The 24,202-nt window shown below is 38.3% G+C and overlaps 1 protein-coding gene across 1 annotated transcript in view; it reads left to right on the top strand.

The window, feature by feature from the left end:
* The window catches only part of FYB1 (FYN binding protein 1), a 65,136-nt gene that overhangs the window by 10,327 nt on the left and 30,607 nt on the right, over positions 1-24,202 (top strand). Inside the window, exon 2 of the mRNA XM_088534396.1 lies at positions 11,697-12,840. Within this exon, the coding sequence (XP_088390522.1) occupies positions 11,697-12,840 (1,144 nt within the window). The remainder of the gene's footprint in view (positions 1-11,696; positions 12,841-24,202) is intronic.

Raw genomic sequence — 24,202 nt, 5'->3', positions numbered from 1 at the left:
TTACAGAATGATATTTGAGATTAGTGTTTCAACCATGGTGTTTGGTGAGCTCTACAATGCACCTCCTTCCTGGAAATGATCTTATCTTGGAAAGGATCAGGTTTTCCTACTTATCCAGCTCTTCAGTGAACCACAAGATTTTGAGAAAGGAAACATATTTTCTTAAACCTGTTCATGGTAGACAGACAGATAAAATCATACAGTCCTCAGTTGTGTGAGTGGATGAAAAACAGACTTAAAATATACTGAGAAGGTATCATCACAATACACTAAAGTTGCTATTAACATGATCTTAAATTGCACTGTTTTTAATCTGTTGCTCCCCTGTATGCTTTAGTACATAAACATACATATAATACATCATATATGGAAATTGAACTATAAAAATCTGAGACCATGAGAAAAGACTCTGAAATCATTGATAGCCACATTTATATTAACTATCACAGAAGCACCACAAAAGGGTACAGAGGCAGAATGGTGAAATATTACTGGCAACTCAGAATTTAACCAGAGCTTCCGCTTCCCCAGCTCTAGATGCTTTCAAATTCTAAGTTTTTTTTCTTAAAGCAAGTTCTTGTCACATGTACTTCCTTGAAAGCACCTGGAGTACAGAATGATGTCAGCTACATTTCATTAAAACACATTTTAGTCTTAACTTTGTCTGAGATTGCTTGATTTAATCAAAATCTACTATAGAACATTTTTGTTCGTTTTTAAGCATTTTTAAAGAAAAAGCAACCAACCCACTTCTGATATGACTTGGGCATTAACCTACACACACTTTTTTTTCATTTTTTTTCCCTATTTCATTTTTTAATTTAATACTAAGGAAATGCCAGAACAGCTCCTGGTGAGAAGTCACAAGAAAACATTAACAAAGCCCAAAGTGTTCAGATCCAAAATCTTTTCTGCAGAGGCTTAAGGAGGAGATTCGCAAGGACATTTGCTACCCAGACCTCACATAAATAACAACAGCAGCTCTCAGTGCTGTGCAATCAAGCAATGTGGTGCAGACACCAAGTGCAGGATCTTGCCAGGAATTAGGATGTCCTCCCCCCGGCTTTTTTTTTCATCTCTTTTTTGAGGCTTGAACAGATGACAGGGCTTTAATGGCAAAAGGGTGTTCCCAACAGACTGGGAAAGGAGGGTGTAATGTTTGGGTGCAAAAGCATAGGATTCTCCTCCCTGCCCCAACACACGAGTTTTTGCAAAAGCCGGTGAGAGATTTGCATGCTCTTGCACATTTGTTTTTTTTTTTCCCCAGGCAGAGGGGGAAGAACTTAGAGGAAAGGGAAGTCAGGGGTTTTTGCAAGTGCTGTCTGTTCCTCTTGCTTTTCCACTTCTTCCTCCTCCTGGTATCGGCTGCTCTGGGGACGCTGCAGGGGAAGCCAGGCTTGGTGGACCACCCCCCTGCCTGACCATTTTCACAAGGATACAGTGGGGAGAAAACCAGAAACTTTGCTTGAGAAGGCCAGTTCCTCCCTCACCATCTCTCCTTCCCCCAGCAGGCTTCCTCTCTTCCCATCAGTCACAACCCCACGGCTGACACAGCAGCTGCTGAAGGGCACAGCATTTCAGGCCCTTCCACCAAGCTAAACCTCATGTTCCCTGAGGAGGAGACACAGCAGGCGAGGAAGGCCCAAGCTGCTAGAACTCATCTACCCCTACAAGCTGCCACTACCCAACTCTCTCAGCCATCCTCCTTACGCCCTCTCAACCCACTTGTCACCATCTTCCCTTTCCTTCCTACCCCAGCTTAACCACCATCCCTCAGCATGATGGCTGGTGCTGCAACAGAGCCTCCTCACATCCAAAGCTCTCCAGTAGCAAACCAGCAGTAGGACCTTTGACCATTGCTCTTTTAAATGCTCATCATCTGCAGCCAATCTTGCTAGATTGTTTAATTCAGCTGCCACTGGCTGCAGCACAGACTGCGAGAGTTATTTCTAGCTTGTAGTTTGCACTCTGTTGAGATGTGGCCCTGAGCATGTCAGGGCTGCTGAGCAGCAGGATGAACCCTGCATTTCAAAGAGAATTTTCTGGTGTCTGCAGGCCTGTTTTTTCCTGCTCCATCACCCTAAAGCGTTTTCTGCTGTCTGGCCTCTTTCATTTCGCGCTGCACTTCTGCCTCTAAGCCTGTGTTCCCTGAGCACTGGAGTGCTGGAATCAGCACAACCGCAGTGCTTTGCATGCACGAAAGGCCTTATATAAAAGCCACTTGGTCTGGGCATGAGCCCAGAGGTAGCGGAGCAGGGAAGAGGTCAGGTCAGCCTCAGGGGGCAACAGGGGATGTGGTTGCACCAAGTGTGTAGGGAGGGCCTGGAGTATTCAAAATGAGCTGGAGAGGCGAGTATGAGGGCTAATATCCAAATAGAAGTTTGCAGACAGAGATGCATAGCCTAAGGCTTGGGACAAGAGTTTACTTCTGCAGTAGAGTTGCAAAAAAACAGACTTCTGGTGGTTTTTTTTTTTTTTCTTGTTTATTTTGTGGAAGACTCTGGTCTGTACTGTAGGTGCCCTGTATCGGATTTAGATGTTGGCTGTATGGACTATGCTTTTGAAGGAGTGATTTCTAACATTTCATACATCTAAGTAGAAAACCAGGAGCTTAACATTTTATACACATGGCACACACCATGAATGTGATGATCCAGAGTGCACTGGGTTTTCCTTGGAGACAGAATTGTGGCCTTCACCAATCATAGTTGGGGTAGGGAAACCCTCATCATTTTTTACCTTCTTTTTTTGAATTGGCAAATTTTGTCTTCCTCCAGTATAATGAAATCTAAGTGGCAGAAGCATATATAAATATAGTAATAATTTTGAACAGTTATAAGATTTTAAAGATTGAATTATGAGAATTTAAAAGTGAACTGACATTAAATTGAGGAGCTTTCAGGGGATCTTTTGTGTCACCTGTTCACAAAAAATAACTAGAAAGCATTTCAGAAAAAGAATAAAATGACGTGCATATCCCAGTTGTAGCTGTGTATGTGACAGTGCATGTAGACGGGGGAGGATTCTGTTAATTCCCTCGTGACTGCATTAAAGTTGCCAGAAACTCTAGAAGCACTATGAAATGGCAGCCTAATGGAAATGCAACAGCACATTTTTCAGGAAATCTATGCCTGTCTGCAGACACAAAGATAACATAGACCGTTCCTACAGGAAATGTTCATTTTCATAGGGGACTGTAATAATTGTAGGCAGAAGCTCATGCCAGTGTTCAGGAATATCAAATTTCTACAGAAATTCAGGTATTTTCCAGGATGATCCTGTAATGAAGCTTGTGCTTTTGTGGCTACCTGTCATAAAAGTGAGGTAGATGACATCTGTTCACTGAATTGCTGTCTTCAAGAAGTGGCACAGCAACTCTGCACAGGTAAACTCTTTCTCCTTGTCCTGGCCTTTGAAAGATGGGAATACTTGAAATGTTATATCCCTGAGTGGAATGAAGCTAGACAGACTATAGCTTGCTGAGTGAAAATACATAGAAATAGATTATCAGTTGAAAAATACATTCTGCTCCTACACTACCACTAGGAGGCAAAAATAGTATGGCTGTGAGAAGAGGAAGGGACAAGAAGAGAAGCTTGAGAGAAAAAATGCACTAAAATGGACTTCCTCTTGCTTGAGGACTCCATAGGTTTGCATTACACACAGCAATGCTCTTCCGGTATTGAAAGGAGACTGCCAAACCTTATTTAATACACCTGTCCAGTGGTATTCTTTTTAATGTATTATAACTATTACCCAGCCCAGCCAATAATTTCTGTATTTTTCTCCCGCCATTCTTATTACCACGAACTCTGTTGTGCTGTTTTGGCTGTTGTGAGATCATTCAGTAGAGCAGGACAGGGAAATGAATCAGATCCTGCACTTTATGCCCCCTCATTTTGTGATGCAACACAGCTGTGGAGGTAACAAGTGGCTAACCATATTCTTCAGTTGGGATTGAGTTTCAAAGACAAAGGTGTTCAGATGGGGCTATGCGGCATCTCGACTGAGCACAGGTGGATATCAGTCCATGCAAGATCCCATAAAGATCCCCTAGCACTTTCTGCAGTATAAGTGAGGTCGTTTTTCCCCTTTTTTCTTTTCTTTGTTTTTGGGCAGATTTCATTCTGAAGCAGTTACTTTTCCCCAAGGTATAAAACCTAAGCCTGCAGTGGTAAATATTGCAAATGGGGATACTAGCAAACTCTTGTTATACTGAGATTTTGATTCCTTTTTTGATCTATGCAGAGTGTGGAATGACATCGTTATATACAAGAGGCATTATCATTGTTGATATGTTGTGCTGAAATACATAATCTTGTGGGGTTTGTTTGTTTATATGTGAAGTATGCAAAAAAGCAAAACAGCTACAGGCTTGCAGAGCTTGTCCTTAGAATATTAATTCCATCACATTCTTTATTCTTCTAAAAATAGCCAATTCTCCAAATTACTCACTAACTTTCTGTACAGAACGAAGTGGAAAAAAAAAAAAAAAACAGGATCTGGGAGGTTGTACCTGCAAGTCCCTGCTTAGTGGGAGGGTGGACTAGGTGATCTCTCGAGGTCCCTTCCAACCTCAACCGTTCTGTGACATGACAGCCATGACAAATAAGTCAAGCTTTCAAAGCAGGTTTATGGTCTAAACTGTTATTTCCACAGTCTGTGTTTGAGATTTATATTCTAAAGATCATTCTACCAATTAGGGATATATTTATTTCTGTGCACTGGATAAAAGAGAAGACAAGGACTGTCTAGCATTGAGAGCTGCAGGGAGCAGCTCTTCTTTCATCCTTGCATGATTTATCTAGTGCTGATACTGTGTGCAAACCCTTGGAGCAGTGTCTAGCAGTGCAAAATGAGTATATTGTTTTAGCTAGCACTGTAAAACAGTCATGGAGACTGCCAACCTAAAGAGCAACAGTTACAAAATCTGATTTGTCCCTTAAATTAATGATAAATGCTTCATCATTAGTGTTATTTCCACAGAAAGAATATTTTTAAAAACGAAATACAGTGTATAGCAAAGTGAATAGCAAAAAATATCCGCTCAGAACTGAATTTGTCCCACCGAAAAATATGGCTCTGTATAACAAATAGTTATAACAAAACAAATAGTTATCATTGGCAAGAAAAATATGTGAAAGAGTTTTTTTAAAAATAAGAGTCATCCAACACTCTAATCTTCTGATCTAAGGTAGAAGTTTGGGAAAATGAAGTTGGAAATACCAAACACTTTCAATATTTTATTTTGACATCTAAAAGCCTTCCAAAGAAAAAGCTAAACAAGTTATGTAAAAGGAGAAAAAAATGATAAACAATGAGGAAGGATCAAATGATCTTGACAAAGCTCAAAGGTGCAAAACTGTTTCTGCACCATCCTCCCTGTGCAAAGCTCCAGCAGCTTCAATGAGCTGAGTCTAGTAGTGAGTTCCGCCTTTGTGGTTTGGATTTATCTTCAGCTCAAATGCAGGTTTAAAGCTCCTTGTAAAACTTAATTTCTCAGTGTTAATTTACCTATTCTGTGTCATCCTTAAATCTTTTGTTTGTCTAATGTATTTGGAGGCAAAAACGTATAAGAAGTGTACAATCATTAAAAAAAAAACTCTGTAAAACAAAAACTTCTTTTTTTTTTTTAAAAAAAAAAAAAAAGTGGCCAACAGATTCCCTTGTGATCCTACTAGCAATTGCAGGAGCAAACAAAGAAGGCAGTTAGATGATATTTTTAGTTGATATGTGCATGTTTTGATTCTTGGCAGTAGCAGGGGACTAGACTTGATGACCAAAGAGGTCTCCTCCTGTCTTTACACTTAGAATTGCTGCATCACCGGCATTTCACTAACCCATATTCTGCAAAGATGCAAGCTTGTAGGCAGCACTGTGCCTTCCCAAGACTCTGCGATATGGGCCAAGTGTGCAAATGCAGCTCACTTTGCTTTTAGATATGACACAGTGAATATTGCTAATGGTAGCAGCCTAGCAGCCTGAACACATTTTAGTTCCCTTTTCTCCCACCACTTCTTGCCTAATATCCTGAGGAGAGCAGTTTTCTTTACTGATCATGGTAATAAAACCCACAAGCGGCATTCTGATGCAAACCCTTGCTGAGAAAGGGAGCTCTTAGCAAACAGATCAGGCTGCTGATGTGGGAAACGACATCCCTGCATACATGTGAACTATGAAGTACATACATATGAACTTGGTTCATTGAAGGAGTCATCTTTTTCCACCTTCATCGAAATACTGGAGAGCTTTGAGGAATCCAGGTAAATTTTGTACATACTTGTCTTAGAAAGAAAACACAGAATTCCAGGAGAAGCTATAATCATTCTAGGATATTACACAGAACCTCATATATGTGGAAACATTAATTGCCGAGCTTACTTGCAATTAGTTGTAGATGATAACATATGGTAAAGCAAAGTCGACTCATTGCATATGAAAGCATAACAGAAATAGTGTCACCAGAAGCAGTTCCAGTGTTTCCTTTTCTATTGCTTGTGGCTGGTTCATTGGTGGGTGGGGTATTTCTTAATTAACTCCAGATTGAGAGACCAACTTAAGTATGTGTTTGTAATGGATCATGGAAGATATTTTTCTTTCCAGCTAATAGTCAGAATGATACTCAGTGATTAAAAATCACACAAAATTTCCTTTAAAATCATGTAGGATCTTCAAATTCTGGGAATAATGATAGAAAATTCTGAGTAGCAGGAACTTAAGCTTTTCTTGCTTCAGAACTCAGATGTTACATTATCTTCACTTGTATAATACTTGAATAACTAGAGTAAAATGCAAGATGTTTCTAAGGCAGTCGCTGTACATGCTGTGTATGTGAGCATGGTTCTCTGTAAAGAGGCATCTGTCTGCTTCATTTCTTGGCAGACTTGCTAGGAGATTTACAGTAGTCTGAAATCTTTTGATTAGTGTATGAAAAAATAATATTGAAAGCCTGAACATTAAATATTGTGAAACTGGATGTTTCTGCTAAGCCAAGTTTAAATATATTATATATATAGTATAAATATATATATAAATATATAAGTATGAAGTATAAATATATACATATAAGTATAAAAATATATTTTACATTTAATATATGTAAGTATAAATATATTTAACTATATAATATTTTAACTTTATATATAGTTTAAGAATATAAACTATATATATCAAAATCATTTTCAGAGGAGATATTAGTTAACCAGTTTCTACTAGACACAAAGTTTTGGTTGAAAATGGAAGCTCCCAGGCTTCAGTTGTTGAAGGATGTGTTGTCAATTGTAGCTATTGTTTTCTGTTTTTTGACATAGGAAAGTTTTAGAAGATGGAAGGAAAGTGAGAACTTAAGTGGAAGTTATCATTCCGTAAGCTGGAGACATGATCATGCATCGATAGGTACTTTAGTCTGGTGCGTTGGCTGTGACAACAATAGTTTGGGATCAGGCTGGGATGTCATCTGACTGTCTTGGTCTCAGTCTGACCTGGAGAGGATGAACTATGTTGTCCTGATACGTTGCTGCAATATGATGTAGTTGGTCTTATGGTAAAAGATGTAAAAAACAAGCAGTGACAGGAGGGGGAAAGCAGAGATGTAAAAGACTATACAAAGGGCTTGAAGAGTAATCAGACTGGAGCACCAGCTCCTACCTTGCCTAATTTTGACAACTGCATATCTTCACAAATATGCTTGTTTTGTCTTTCTGGACATATATTTATGTATGTTCATAAAGACATTCTCTTCTCCATCCCTTACATCTGCCTTTTTAAAAATCTCAGAGAGCAGGATGGAATAACCTGTATTTTCATTATCCAGTATATGTTGAGGGCTCATTTCTCTTGCATATCAACCATTGTATCAGTAAGTCCTTTTGTTTGGGCAGATATTGTCTTTCCATCTTCTTTTCATTCTTCTTCTATCTGCATTAGTAAGTACAGAGTATTGCAGCATTTGAGCTCCACTTTGCACATGCTGAAAGCACACTCCAAAGGAGTCTTCTTTAACCAGTGAAGACTGAAGGGGAAGAAAAGCAACTTGGAAATTATTTATCTCTTCTGGAAACAAATAAAAGAAAAGTATTGCCTAATAATAATTCTGAAGTCTCTCTGTCTGGAAAAGAAAAATAGTCAAGCAATAATTTATCATGAATTCGAAAAGGCATTAGTATCTCCTGCAGGCAGCCAAGCTCCCCCAAATCTGTTAATGTCAGCAGAAGCTAAATAAGGCCCCTATGTTGCAAAATGATTTTCATATCTCTATTTTTTTATAACTTTCAATTGTAGTTTTCCTTGACTTTTCTTTACAGTTCCTTATTTATCTTGTTCCCGGCTTAGAGCTCAGTTCTTTCAGCGGTTACTAGCTGCTGTGGATCTTTTGCTGTCATAGAATTCATGAGCATTCACACTTTTCTCTTGAAAAGTATATTTTTTTAATCTTTCTTTCATTAGTTTCCAGCAATCTCATCAAGATCAGTTTTCTTTACAAGATTCAGAGATTTTAAAAGGATTGTATAGACCTCATCACTTGGGAATATAAAGGAAAAAAAGTTTACGGGTGAGAAGGAAAAAAATATTTTTCCTTTATAAATCGAGTCTGCAGGTATTGTACGTTTCTTGTACAGTCAACAGTTACTTATCTTTCATTTGCTTAAGCTTTTTTAAATATTTGCTTACAAATTCGCTTAAAAGATTGTATGCATACATGTCTGCCATTCTCCTGACTGGTGCTGTTTTTCTGTTTGTTTTAAGCGCATGAGAGATGTGTGTGAAGTTGATGTTAAATGATCTTTTTTACTACAGTGAGACTGGAAAGTAGATAATGAGAATACATTTATGACCTTTATTTATTTTTCTCTCTCTAATTGGGCTGCTAGTAGGGGGTGAAATATTCACAGTAAACTCAGGAAAAATAAATTTAGTAGTTTTATTTCTTGAGTTTTCCTTATATTGTGCTTCTATGCAAACATGTGCACCTCTGCCGAAAACAGAGAACTGCAATTGTTTGCACTGAAGTTTAATTAAGATCTAGTGCTGCAAGAATTTGATACAACTGTATCCTGGTATCTGCGTGGGGCCTTGTTAAAGGCCGTGGAATGCTGAAAAAGGGCTGTCTTGACAAATCTCCTACCTGAATTTATGGCTTGAGAAACAAAAACTGGATATTATTCTATACTTGAGCAAACACATTGAATAGTGCAACCATCTCCTCTCAAAGCAAATATTGCATGCCTTGTCGGCTGCCTCAAGTTCAGAACAGGAGCTGAAAGGCCAAAATATTTTGCTTTGAGTTTCCCAATAGATGCAAACAGGAAGTTCAGTAAATAACCCAACCGATTATTGCATGAGGCTCTTCCGCCAACGGGCATTTCACCTTTAGGTGGGAAGGGTAGGGGTTAACTTAATCTAACTTCATAATCTTTTCAAGTTCCCATTTCATCAGCCACAGCCTCTTGTTCGTGCTAACAGAATGGGTAGCAGTCTGGTTCCCAGAATGTTTCCTTCTGGGAAAGGGAACAAAGTTGTGGGGATTATTCCATGAGCAGAGCCAGGAATACAGGATTTGCTTTTTCCCAGTTCTCTGTCTCTCTACCTGGCTATCAGGTTAGGCATCAGAATCCAGCATATGGTTCCTAACATAAAGCAAGCCTAATAAAAGATGAATTGGTGATATACTTGATGACATATATCAAAGAGAAACAGAGATTTCACAGATTTTCCTGACTTCTTCCTAGATTGTTTTATTTACTATTTGCTCTGAATAAATGAGAGCAGCTACATCATTGACTATAAGCCTTGCACATCCCCACTAGCTGTTCTTTCTCCTCCTGGAAGAACTTGCACATTTTCCTGGCTTTGGGAAAGGTTTGGGGTCTGTTCATAGTAGTGGGGAAAAATATTAAAAGAAATACATTAGCTGCATAGAAAGTAAATTGTTTTAACATGGCAAAAGTCAATTGCTCAAAGCATTTGAAAGTGTGTATTGATGTAATTGGTGTTGCTGCTGCAAAAAATGAGAAGACTGCTCAGAAACCATAGGTCATAATAAGAAAAATCTTCTTCAAAGCTATTTTTCCAACTTCCACAGGAGGTATTTGGTGAATATCTTTTGTCCAGAAGTTTCACATCGCTGTGGTTTAACACAGTAATTTTTCTTAAATTTGAGCTGGAACAAGCAACAAAACAATCCATTTATTTTTATAACTTCTGAAATAAATATGTCTGAGTTGATCAAGCATCTGATCAGATTATCCTTTGTAAGTCCTGAAGACTTTAAGTGTTTCTGATGGTTTAGATTTTGTTACAGAAAATTTTTTAAAAATGCATTACCAGAGTCAAGAGAGATCAGAGGTAGAAAGCTTTTTTTTCATATTTGGCAGTGCAGTTAGCTTAACTTTCTGCTTACGTGGGTAAAAGCAGTGCCTTTTGAGATGTTACACAGGAAATCTTGAATGATTGATGATACATGTGTGTATCTCTGCAGTATACGTGTGTGTGTGTGTCAACCAGCAGCTGAAACCTGATGATCTCTATAGTAAATGTGAACTTCTTCCCTTCCCTACATTAGCAAAGGAGATAACAATATGGTGCTCTGGGTTGAGATTTCGTGCATATTAATCTAGTGCTTCTTTGGGCTGCGTTTATTATAAGACTGAATTTGCTGGTGGAACTAATTTAATAGCAATTTTTTTTTAAAAAAAAAAAGGAACATAAAAGCCATAGGTAAAATAAAACTACTCCTACATGACAGTTCATGTAATGTGGTAAGGCAGAAGAGCTGACAAACCCCATTCAAAAGCATGTGAATGAAGGTAAAATTGGTGCATGACTGAATGTGCAGTGACCTCGTGTCCTGCACTGCCAAGTGAAGACAGTTCTTTCTATGTCCTAAAATTTTTGTTCAGTCCTTTATTTCTTGTGCTTTGTAGTGAAAGTCCTTTACTTTTAAACAAGTGAGTCAAAGCTCTTCCTAGTTATATTACCCCTGCTTTATACTATCTTTTTTTTTATCCAGTAAGTATTTTTGACAGTATCTGGGTTTATTGATTGTCTTCTTCCTGTTTTACTCCATATATTTTCATTTTCTGTCTACCCAAGCACTATTTTCAAGTTCAGAATGGAGAAGAGAAACGGGTCTAAGGAGGGGAAAATGTGGAAGAGCAAGGAAGAAAAATGCTGTGAAGGGAAAGAACAGTGAGCCGCCCTCCCAAACCAGAAAATTTTCTGTTTTCACAAAGACACTTTCAGTTCTGCAGTTCTCTCAGGGCTGGCAGAAATAAGAGTAGTCTGCTGCCTAATCCAGGTTTCAACCCAGTCCGTGCTTCTCACCGCAGTAGACTCCTGTATTTTAAGGATATCTTATTTTTAAAGTAGTGGCTATTTTCAATATGTTTAATAGGTGTTTGTCCTCAATTCCTCAAATAAACAGAAACTGTAGTATGCACAAAAGGAGCTGAATGAGCACCTGTAAAAGCTGTACCTGCACTGAAGAATACAAAAGATTGTATAGCCCCAGCAAGGATATAACAAAATAGTGAGCTGCTTTAGCCCTACAGGAAGATGTGCTACAATATCTCCCCAGCCAATCAGTAGTACTGCAAGCCTCAGCCCAGGAAACCCTTTAAAGTACAGTATGTGTGAACACTGCAACGGAGACTTTCTCATTGCTGCTCTTTCTGTTTTTCCCTTCTCTATGATCACAGGATGGCAAGGCAGATGTGAAAGCACTCATGGCAAAATTTAACGCAAGTAACAGCCCTGCAGAGGACGTTTCTGGGAACAACCGACCCTTCAAAGTCCCAGGACAACCCGTCCATTCAGGATTACAAGCAAGGAAAGCAGCACTTGAGAAATTTGCAAGTCAAGGAAATGCAGCATCTCCTTCAGGATCCGGTGCCTTTCACAAGCCTGTTCACTCTAAGCCTCCTCTGGGGGTCAAGCCTCCTGCTGATGATAAAACAGAAAAGGATCCTAAGCCCCCATATTTGAATCCAGTGGCACAAAGGTTTGGGGTTCAGCTTCAGGCAACTAGCAGAGAAAATGATGGAAAAGCTGGATGCCCTAAGACCCCCACCAAATACAGTGACTTGCCAAAAGAGCCAAAGCCTCTGTATCCAAAACCTCCAGGGAACAAGTTTCTTTCTCCTCAAGAGAAAGAAAAGCAGCCTTGGGGATCCAAACCAAATTCGAATTTTGCATCACAGGAGAATGAGCCAGCAGTATTTTCCAAAGTAGCTGGAGTTAAGGAAAAATTCACTGCTGCAACACAAGAAAATGAGCCTAAGCCTACTTTCTCTAAACCACCTCTGGCACAGAAACCTTCTGTAAACCATGAAGTCTCTCATAATGAAGACACTTCTAATAGAAATGCTTTTCTGCATAAAGGGACATCAGGCCCAAGACCAAAAATAAACTCATTTAGAGCAGCAAAGGAAGCAGACAAAGATAGTAACAACGCTGCAGAAGCTGCCGGCAGTCACAGTCATTCTTCCAATATGTCTCTGAAACCTACTGGCAATTGGACCAGTTCATCTCAAGTCACCCCCCAAAATGTGGAGGAGAAGCCTGAAGAAAAGGGAGTAAGTGCAGTCAAGAATATCTTCCTCAACAAAATCAACCAGGAAGAATCTGGTTCTTCTCCCGCCAAGTTCCTTAAGACAAACCCAGCGTATGCTGCAGGCCGGCTACGGGGGGGATCACAGGAAAAAGAGGAGAGAGACAAGAACGTGGCCACCCCGAAGCGGAAGGCTTTGCCCCCACTGTTCACCCTGGGGCAGCCCCCACAGAAGCCCAGCAGACCCCCAAATGTGGACCTGGAAAAGTTCAGGAAGAACAGCACAAAAGACAGTAAGTCTTCTCTGTTGTTGTTTTCTTGGGAATTTGTTTTTATACCCATTTAGAATTGTTGATTTAAGGTGAAATCCTCTCTTCTATCCAGATACACATTCTGTATGTCAGACAAATTGCTTTTAAAGCTGTAACCTCTGCTTGTGTCTCTTCACAGAATCACAGAATGGGTAAGGTTGGAAGGGACCTCTAGAGATCATCTAGTCCAATCCCCCCGCTCAAGCAGGGACACCTAGAGCACATGGCACAGGAAACAATTCAAAATCATATTCTCTCTCCCACAGTGATTTAGAGTGTAGAGGATGATTTCTGCATTTGGTTTGTTTTTTTTTTTGAAAAGTAATTAGATGTGACTGTAACTTATATCAAGCACTTTGAGTATTTCTCTTCACAGACACTTAAGTTCTGACTTCCTTTAAATGAGGTGTTGCTCTACCATGTTCTATTCTCAAAAGTCACTTCCTGGGCAGCACAGCTTGATGGCTATCTAAATGATATACTACAACTTGTAGCAACCACACTTTTTTTTTTCTTTTTTCTTTTGACAATGATTAATCACAATAAGAGCCTATAAAATGCTACATTTTAAAGCATGTCTAGAAAGCCAAACACTACATAAAGCTACAGAATCGAATGTTGCACTGCCTCCACATGGAGCTGCTTGAGTTTTAAAATCAAATCTCAGTCCAGATTCTATGAACAGCTTGTGCACTTAGTGTCTCTGTGAGATTTTCAGGATTTCAGCAGCTTGTAGCAGCTGGGACTCTGCCTCACTATTTCTATGAAGATGAAAGATTCTGAGCTTTCTCATCATCGGGATCCACGCATGAACACTCAGACTTGTGACTGGGTTTATGTAAAAACTGTTGTGTTTGAGATGAGATGAGAGATTCTTTAACACATTCGAAATATTTGAGAATATCTGTTTTCTTGTACAAGATCTCCTTAGAGTAACATCCTTCTCTGTGAACAAAAGAAATTGCTGTTACTCTGCTCCTTCCAAGAGTTCTGCTTCAGAACATGCCTTTCACCACATAAGATCAGTTGCAACAAATATATAAATTGTTTCTGGGGCACTCAAAAAAGCCACTGAAAATCTGAGTCCATAATTTAAAAATATAATTTCTTAAAGTTAGAACCAGAAATTTTGTGTCACTGTGTAAAAGGAAAGATGCATTTTTTGAAGATTCTCAATGTCCTTCACTTTCCTATCAAGCACACGCATTTAACATTTTGGTTAAGGACTCTGCCTCCCCTGCTAAGTATCTTAAGAATTCTTTGGCGATTTTAAAATCAGCTACCTATATCTCTAACTGGAATGGGTGGCTTCAGAAGCCACACTTCTATCACAAGCTTTGTGGTAGCCAAAAGGGGCTTTCTCTTTTTTTTTTTCTGAGTGTGTAGACCCTAGAACAATGGTTACATAAGAAACTTTGCAGAAGAAAGCTGTTCTTGATCTGACTGCATCTTGAGAAGCAAAGACAAAAAAATATTATTGTGTTTTGTTTTGGTTTGTTTTGTAATAAATTGAGCTGAGGAGCTCTTTTATCTAAAACAGAGAATATGTTCAATTCTCACATTATCTTTTAGTTCAAGTCACGTTAACAATTATTATGTTCTGCGATGAATTTTACCTGGTGATATATGGAGGCAAATAATTTCTGACAATGAAGGATGTTTTCCACTACCTTAAAGAATCGCCCTTAGTTAGACAGGTCAAACTTGGACTTTTAAATTATCAGTTTAGTCAGTGGATGAGGGAGATGGCCAATGATGTGATTCAGAGTGTGTAAGTTAGATGGAGTTGGTACCAGATGCTCTGAATAACCCCTAGGAATTCACATGTAATAAATAAGGTACATTAATGTAATTTAATTTATATGAATGTCTTTGTGCTTTGCTTATTTAGAACTTATCATTGCATGGGTTTCTGTAGTTTTCAGTTCACCAATGAATGGCCATGTGGAAAAAGAAGATGTTAAACAGCCTGTGACCAGAAAAAAGGTTTCTGAGTGGAGTCTCCCTAAGACAAAAAGCCACACTAAAAACTCAGAATATGCATGCAACCTTATACTCTATTATCTACTACTTAAAAATTAACAACATGTCAGTAACTTAAATGTAAAACTTAAAATGAATTACTCTGTATTTACGGAAATATTTTCACGAATTCATGTCCAGGGCCAGATCCTCAAACATTGTGAATTTGTGCCTCTCTGAAAGAGCTGTGTTCATTTGCAGCAGTTTGAGCAGCTGTCCCTTCTCCATAGAGCACTGTTCAGTAGGACTGGCTTCCCGCCAGTACCTAGGACTATCTTAAAATGGACAGAAAGAATTTTCAGCAACTGATACCAGAAACTGTGAAAAATAGTCCGAGAGATTAAACAAAAATAGTAAGAACTTTGCTAGCTAGAACTTTGGGAAACTATGATCAAGGCTGAAAAACACCCAGGACTGTAATTAATTGCAAAAAGCTGGTGTTTGGATTATTTTTTTAAATAAGAGCTTGTTTTTTCTGCTTATTTTCCCATGCAGCTTCTGTTACAATGTACCTTTCATCCTATTTTCTTTAAAATTGAGGAACAGAAATATATATTCTAGACACTTAAAATGTAGAGGTTGGTGTATGAATAAGGTTATAGGAATAATACCAGAACTATTGCCAGAAAGAGAATCTCAAGTGGGCACTGGCAGCCTGAGTGCGGCCACAGGCCACACGAGTCGCTCTGCAAAGGGGTGCAGAGCTGTGAGCAGGTTGCAGACTGCAGGCCTGCGTGAGGAGAAAGGATGGGGCAGCCATGGTCTTCTCTACCTCCCTCTCTTCTGGTCAGGACGAGACTGCAAGTTTTAGAAAGTGCTTTGATTTGAGGCTGTTTTTATTAGCCCTGAGCTTTTAGTCCATAAAGTCTATATGGTGGCCTTGATGTTGTGTTTGACTTCAATTAACGGAGGTCATTTATGTGGCCAGAACTCTATGGCCATTTTGTGGCTGTGACATCTTTGGTGGAGAAACCAAGTTTTCTCAAACAAATCCTGACAGACAAAGTTTCAAGTTGACAGAGTGTTATTCATCAGTGTTGGATTTCTTGGAACTGAGACCTGAATGACAAAACTACCTGCTCTAGAAAGAACAGACAGTTAAAGTGAGTTGCTTTCTTTTTCTTTCTTTCGTTCTTTTTTATTTATTTTTTAACTGTCATTTTAAGAATCAAAGCCAATTCAGGAAGATGCCACCCCCGCAGCACAAGATCTTTATGTTCATTACTTTGTCCTCACAAACAGCAGCTTGTCACAGTTGCTTTATTTTCTGCTGTGATTTAGGTCCCGAGTAACAAGAAGAGCAAGCAATGGAAATGGCTTTGTCATCTAGCAAGACTTTTTGAGAACTGAACTTTTTTTGGTGATCTCTACAAGGATAAAAGTTAGGCTTTGTGGTGTCCCTTGGGGGAGAAAAGCTCTGTAAGGGGCAATTCTTGTACTTGTGTTAGGAGCACATACCAGGGATACCAAAAACATGTACTGCCTAATTTTCACCAGGAGTTTACACTTGGCTTTCTCAGAAGTACCAGTTCAGGCCTTTTTTGATTGTTATCTCTTCTCATTGAAGCTGCTTACTGAGATTTCGTAGTCTTATAAATTCACTGATCATAAAAAAAAAAATTGTTCCCTGGAGGATGAAGTACCCACCTCAGATCCAGCATTTTATTCATGTGTGGGAGAAGCATTTAGATTGTCCATCACTCCTGCAGCAATACTAAGAGTTGCTCTTTTGGTGTTGGTCTTGCTTTTGAGAAGAAATCTTCTTCTGGTCCTTTTTTGATAAAACTTTTGTAGATACAAGTGCATGGCTGAAAAAAAAAGATTGATTCCTTTATTTCATTGAAGATAAGTTTAAAAAAAAAATCTTTCTGATTCAGTGAATACAGGGGACCCTGGATGGGTAAATTCCTGTGTTACATCAGACTAAAACCATTTGCCCTGAGAGCAGAATATAGTTGCATCAGCTCAGGATAGGGGACACACATACTTTCTAGATTCAGAAAATCATCATAGAATCATGGAATGCTTAAGGTTGGAAGGGACCTCTAGTGATCATCTAGTCCAACCCCCCTGCACACGCAGGGTCACCTAGAGCACGTGGCACAGGACTGCGTCCAAGCAGGCTTGGAAGATCTCCAGAGAAGGAGACTCCACAACCTCTCTGGGCAGCCTGTTCCAGTGCTCTGTCACCCTCACTGTTAAGAAATTTTTCCTTAAGTTCCTGTGGAACTTTTGATGCTTCAGTTTCTGGCTGTTTCCTCTAGTTCTTTCAGTGACCACCAGTGAAAAGAGGCCAGCACCATCCTCCTCACTGCCTCCCTTGAGGTACTTATAGACACTGATCAACCAAAAATTAATACAAACAGCTGGAAGAGCAAACAGGGCTTTGTAGAGTGAAGGAGAGAAGCAAAGTCATGTTGTTGGCAGCTTTCTAAGTGAGGCCATAGTCTGGCTTTCAGAGGGGAACTGCACCTGGGTTGCCTTCAGATGGCCACCCACACACACTGGGCTGAAGGTTCAAAGTCCCTGCTGCGCTAGGTACCTTGCTATACCTCAAGAACGAGCCACACTGGGACTTCTGCTAAGAGGAGGGTTTTAACTGCAGATGGAGAAAATAAGAGAATCTACCAATTTATAATTTGCGTTATGTTGGTGTATACAGTCACTGCTGGGGATCTGTTGTGTAATATATCATGTGCTCTCATAGTGATACACCTCTCTGAGATGTATAAATGCATAAGATCGAGAAAAAGCAGCAAGGAAAATTCGGAGTGTGAATTGCATTGCTGAAGACACTACCATACTCCATTAGCAAAGCAGTTATCAACTAATACCACTCCTGACTATGGCGAATGTCTTATCTATCTGTGCAAGCTCATTAGAACCAGCCAGTTATTGCTTGCAATAATTGTGGCAAAAACTTGTGGCAAGATTAAATAACAAGACTCCAAAATTATAAAGAATATTTATATATATATTTATTACAGGATGTCACTGCTGTTTGGGCAGCTTTTTAAACAAAAGAACTACTGTGTTGTCAAATATCTTAAAAGTTGATTAATGAATATTTTCATGCATAAAAGTACGAATTTGCAGGCTCCGTTATCTTTAGAATTATGCATTGTTGTGACCACTAAGCTAATGGCCAGGTATTTTATTAAAATACTTATGACTCATTTCCAGTATTCCCTACTGGAATATAATTATTCTTGTTATAATTCTTAAAACTCTTGCTATAATTATTCTATACTATTGCAGAAGTAGGACTGAAAAGGTCACTGTGGGTTTCATTTATTTTCTTCTGTGCTAGATTCAATAAAGTTACCTAACGTCTCAGTAGTAAGGTGTAAGGCATTAACAAGAATTGCAGCTTTGCAGCTTAAGGGAGATCATCTGTTTCTTAAGAGAGCTGAAACTGAAACTAGTCGATGATATCAAACAATACAGCTCAGGGTCGGTTAATAGTAGAAAATGTGATGTCTGTTTGTGTGTGTGAACTATAGCATGTCATAAAAACCTGTGCAGCTTAAGGAAGTATTCATGTGCCTTTTTTTTTTTTAAAGAATTGCATGATTGTGTGTAGCATAATGCCTTTATTTTGATTGTTCATTGCTAAAATATTAAGCTTTACCTTCCAAACTATACCAAAAAAGACATTGTAGATATTTGAAGAATTAAGATATTCAAGACTTTTTTGCCAGAATTTTTTAATTAGATTTCATGATGTTGATGTCTGCTGATCTTGGTCCACCATGGATTTATCCGGAAACTATGGATTTGAAGTTAAATTTATTACAAATATATAACTTAACTGGATCTGCTGACAGCAACTAAAACTTTGGAGTGGTAGTTGCACATAAACCCTAGTGAAAAGCAAAGCAGAAGCTCTTTGGCTTTATTCTAGGGATATGAGTCTCCTCCAAATGCAAGAAATCCCCAAATACTCTTTTTCAGCAGCTCTGTGCTGAGACATTGTGCATCTCCAAAAGCTAAGACAATCAAAATTTGAAGTTCCTAGAACTGAAATAAGATCCTCAGCTCAGATACAGTCGAAGTTGTGCATTTATCATGAAAATCAGACCACAAAGTATGAAATCCTCTAGCATACATATTAGGTACAAGTTCAATGACATCATGTGTGGTTCTGGCCCCAAATAAGTTGTCTGATTCATGGAATTGGTATATGATTTTCAGAAAGCAGGTTTGAATTACTTTATAATTTTAATATTATTTCTTTGGCCATCTCTCAGTAATACATTTTTCATTTTTAACAAACAAGTAGAATTAATTTTCCCTCTATCTGTTTGCTTTATGCTGGTATCTTCATTCCTAGACTGTAAATAAATGCGTCATAATTATAGAATGTGCATTTAAGAATTTTTTTTTCAATAACGGTGGCTGGATACATAGAGAAACTTTCAATAGAGAAAGTTTTGTATAATTTTTAAGAGCCTTGCAGAAAATGTGACTGTTAGTACTGTAGAGCATATTCTGCTCCACTGAAGTTTTACACGATTTCGCCTTAAGAGATTAAGGATTTCTTCTATGCTTCTGCTAAAATATGAGGAGAGATTACAGATTAAGCTGCTAGTATGGTTGCAGCATTGAGAAAGTTAAATTATTGCAATTTAAAAAATAATATAACAATCTGGAGTGGGAAAAAAATAAGGGGAAGAAACCCTAAAAGGACAACTTATTAATCTAAACCAAAATATAGATAAAATAAGTCTTGATTGAAAGCAATTTTTAGTATTTCGCTGGAGAAGATTGTTCTGGGTACAACTTGCTGTGCTAGTGCTAGTGTGTTAGGAAGCAAAAGTACACAAAAATTACTACATCTTAAAAACATTAGGAGTTTGTATTTAGACTCATTGCCTTTGGTTATTTCCCTAGTTACAGTGGTTTGCAGTATCTTTCAAATAAGGCAATACGAGTTTTCAGTTAAAAAGCAAATAAATGTATCTGTTAAAAAGCTGTCAAAGGACAGTTCATTCATAGATCCTAACTACCTTGATTTTTTTTTGCTAGACCTTCTATAACTTACTTGTTGCCTTCCAGAAGATCTGGTTGTAGTAAAATTACCACTAAGATGTGGATTGCTTATTTCATAGTATTAATGGCAAGCCCAGAAATATGTTTTCCTCATGTTTTCATCTGTAGTCTGTCTGTGTGTAGATTCTGGGGTCATTCCTGCAGCTGACTGTGCTGAATCATGTCAGTGGTTCTGCTGCAGCAGTTCTATCCACTGCCATGAATATTCTGGAGTTTGCCCCAACTCAGAAAATAATTTGAACACAAATTATTTGAAAAATTTAAAGTTAAAATTTAAAAAGTATGATATGGTCTGTCTAAATTTTTCTCATTTTTTAAAAGTTCTTACATATTTTGCTGAAAATTTGCATTGCAAATGATTGTAGCAATACAGTGAATCCAGAATGCCACATTACCTTGTAGGCTGTGCAGTAATGTATGGTACAGCTGGAAAAAGGTACTTGAAGATACTTAAAGATATTCTGGTTTTGAAGCTCTGGGCACATTGACAGCACTGTTTTTCGAGAGTGTAACCTTAAAGTTTTTAAGTTTAGCTAGCTTGAATGAATGCTTGGCATATAGCTTTATATTTAAATTCTGATACGTGGTGAAATTTCAAATTTCCCTTTTAGAGGGAAAGCTGGGCTATTTTTTACTTTCCATGACCAAACAAAAAGGAACAGACATGACAAGTAGGTCAGATTTGCTGCAGCAAGACTCGCAGTGCTCTGGAAAACCTTAGCAGCAATCGATGTTAATTTTATTGAAAATCTGTTTTTAAACAGATTTAGTTTGTCTCAGTATCCCAGTAGCTATCAAAAAAAAAAATGTTTAAGCACATCACTGTCATATTTAAATAGTTTAAGTAGGAAATGTTATTTAACTATGGTTGATTTGGTCTGTTTAGGGCATGTGTTCTGTAGAGGGGACACGAATGGAGTAGCTTTTTGTGTGTGCAAATGGAAAAACTTGTTGATAACGCTCAGTCATTCTTCTGAACAAGACTTTGCTCCATCTTGTCTCTCTCCCACACTCCTGAAGTTTCCTAGTGATAACGTTACTAATAACATAATTGCTAATAATCAATAACATAACTCTTTTCTTCCTGGGCATACACGGGCCTTATTTTTGCCTGATTACTTCTTGACCTTCAGCTGCTGTTTCTAAGCAGCTTTCCCAATGGTCAGCAAGAATCTCTGCCTGTCAATGGAATCAAAAATAACAGGTCCCGCCGGACAGCTCTAGGTGCGTATCGCTAGTCTGGCCCAGTGGTGCCTCCCAAGGTGACGAGGTCCCCAGCGAGGCAGTTTCTGCTGTCCTGCGCTCAGGGGACACTGAGCGCCTCACAGAGCGCTGGGAGCTGAGGTGGGAGCTGCCGTCTCCACCACAAGAAGGGGTTGTTAGATTCCGGTAGTTCATGCACAGTTTGCTTTCACGTTGGTCCCTCTGTGGTGAGAAGGGCTCCTCTGGCCAAGTTCTGGTCTCAGACGTCTGAGATAGGGTCAATATTGGATCACCACTGATTCTGTAATTTCTACTAAAAATGTCCTAAAGTTTATGTCAAGTTTTATTCTCACTATTCTGTATTTATCCTCTTGCACACAGAACTGAATGTTATTATTAGCAAGCAAAGTTAATAAGTTTCTTTTTATTAATATCTTCTCAAGGGCACAAGGAAGAAGGAACATTGAAAAAGACCATAGTAAAAAGAAGTCAAAACTAAACTGAAAACTCAGATTTTACCTTTTCATGGACTACTTTTGTGAGTCTAATGTGAAATGACTTTTTTTTTATGAAATTTTCAGAAAATGCTCTGATTGAATTTAATGAGCTATGTTATGGGAGAGGCTATTTGCACTGAACGTGGCCTTCCACTGAAATTGATATGAGAATCTTTTTTCTCAAGTGATGCAGGCTTATATAAGAGGTTTATATAATTACTATTTTGAAAGACAATAAACTCTTATGCTTAAATATTTATGTCTAGGCAAGACATGTTTTTCAAAAACATTACTTTTGTCATGGTCTTTTTATTTGGATTCTCAAAATCATATTCCTTTAAGGTTTGTTAAGTCAGACATCCAGACAGATCATGATATAAAACTGCTAGTCATTCTTGAAAGCCTTGATCTCAATTATTAAATACTAAAGTATTCACCACCGGTAAAAATAAACAAAAGTTTTAAACATTTCAAACATTCCATAGAGAAAGAAGCTTCTTGAACAGTATTCTAAAATTAATCCTAAATTATTCTTTATCCTAAAATATTCATTTTGTTAGTGAACATTTCTGCTGTCCTTAGTTGCCACCCAAAATTGACCCTCCTCATGTGTATGTATTTAGAACAATGATCGTCCTTTTTGCAAGTCTTCCAGAGAAAGTGTGCAAAAATGCATGATTTGAATGTAAAATTTTGTTGTGAGTTGTTGTTGTTGTTGTTGTTGTTTTTACATAACGCAAGTTTCATATAGAATATCAATGTTTATACTCATATGACTAGTGTTTAGCCAGAAGTGCATGCTAATGATGTAGGTATTTTTCAGATTGAAAATTGGTTAATGAAATTATCAACCTCCTCCTCAGTTTGTTGCTTTGGAAAATATTTGGTCACATTTTAAATATTTTTTTTCCAGTATATCTCCTTTTCCCTGCCTTTTCCTCCAGGCACACATTTTTTTGCCTTATTTTTCAAATATGCTGATTTATTTTCAGCTTTTACTGTCTTACTTGCCCTCCATTTCTGAATACTTCCTTTTATTAATTTTGCATATGAAGCAGCAACTGTACGATATAAAGTTAATTGGCTCATGTTTATAAGTATTTCTGCTTAAAAAAAAAGAGAATTGTTACAATTACTCATCAGACAATTAAGTTTTAACTGTCAGTTCAAAGGGAAGTTAATTCTGTGCTGTCCCTTAGTACTGCCTCTGAAGGACAGGTTCCTGCATGTGCTTCCACATCAGCAGCAAGTACTTCACTGCTGCCCAGCAGCACTGCACGAGCTAAATGCACTGAGAATCTAGTCATGTTTTTAGTTACCAGAAGGCTCAGTCCTGCAAGCTTTTATGTACCTGCCCCGAAAGAAAAACCATGAGAAGTACTGTGATACACTGAGACATCCATTTTCTGATGTCCTTATGTCGTTTTGAGAATATAAGGCACCGAGCAGGTCCCAGATATTTAACAACCTTGAGGTAATCTCTGCAAGTGCTGTTGTTGGAAACAGGAATGACAAGCTTTTCATAAAAAAAAAAAAAAGAGGGACACACTCCATCTGGTCTGATCATGTTGTTCTTAATGTAGGAGCAAATATCAGCAAAGTGATCTTAAAATGGATGGGGACTTGTGCTGAAGAATTCCCCTTTTGTGGGAGGTAATTTCCTTTGCACAGAGCTGAAAGCTGCAGCTTACTGTCTTAGCTGGACTACCCAAAGGCAGAAGAGCTAATGAGAATAAAAGGGAAAAAATGAAGAAAAAATTGCACTTAGGCATTCCTTAAAGCAGCATCTGGACTGAAAGAAGACAATAATAAAAATATTGCAATTTTTGTTTCTGTTCATGAGCAGCCTCTCCAATAATCTTTGTGTCTGTGCTGCTACAGAATGTCTGAGATAGATAATCAAAAGGATTGAGCTTCAGTAATCTTGCAAGTGTAGCTGTTTGCTTTGAGCAGCTCCAAAGAAGTATAAATATGAAACCTAAAGTAATGGCTCCAATTTAAATGAGCTTGCAGCTTAAGGAAGCAGAGCATAGAGCAGCTCTCTGCAAATTATGAATAAAGTGGGAAGTGGGTGCTCAGCTGCTGCAAACCTTGCTGCAGTTTCTTAGCAAACTCACTATAAAACCCAGAAAACTTCCCTGAGCTTCTTGCACATAGAAATGCTGAAGTATTTTACAGTAAAACTGAAACATCATATTGCATTTGCAAAATATTGCAGTAAAATACTATAAAAGTCCATTCAGTTCTTACAGTTCTGTGGAGGTTTCTAGCCAAAAAGTGATTTGAATCAGTAAAATTTAAATCAAATCTCCTGCTTCCAAAAATGACTAACATATTTTTCTTACCTTGGAAAGGGAAATGTCTAAATAATCCAGTAACTACTATCCATTTTTTTTGCCTCCAATTCTTCAAGAAGCTGACACTTCCCCCCGCCAGCATTTATGCAGCCTCTTTGTGATTTGCTTTGTTTCTTCCAGATTCTCCTTGATTTTACACAAACTGCAGGTACCCTGGAGGAAAGGCAAGTGGTTCATACATGTAATATTAGTCACAAAACTGAGTTCCACAGA

Source organism: Tinamus guttatus, unplaced genomic scaffold (assembly GCF_059628265.1).
Source record: "Tinamus guttatus ecotype Peru unplaced genomic scaffold, ASM5962826v1 Tinamus_guttatus_pri_ptg000549l, whole genome shotgun sequence".
In the NCBI taxonomy this organism is placed as follows: domain Eukaryota; kingdom Metazoa; phylum Chordata; class Aves; order Tinamiformes; family Tinamidae; genus Tinamus; species Tinamus guttatus.
Note: the sequence above shows the minus strand (reverse complement) of the source record. Positions and strands in the feature narration are given on the sequence as shown.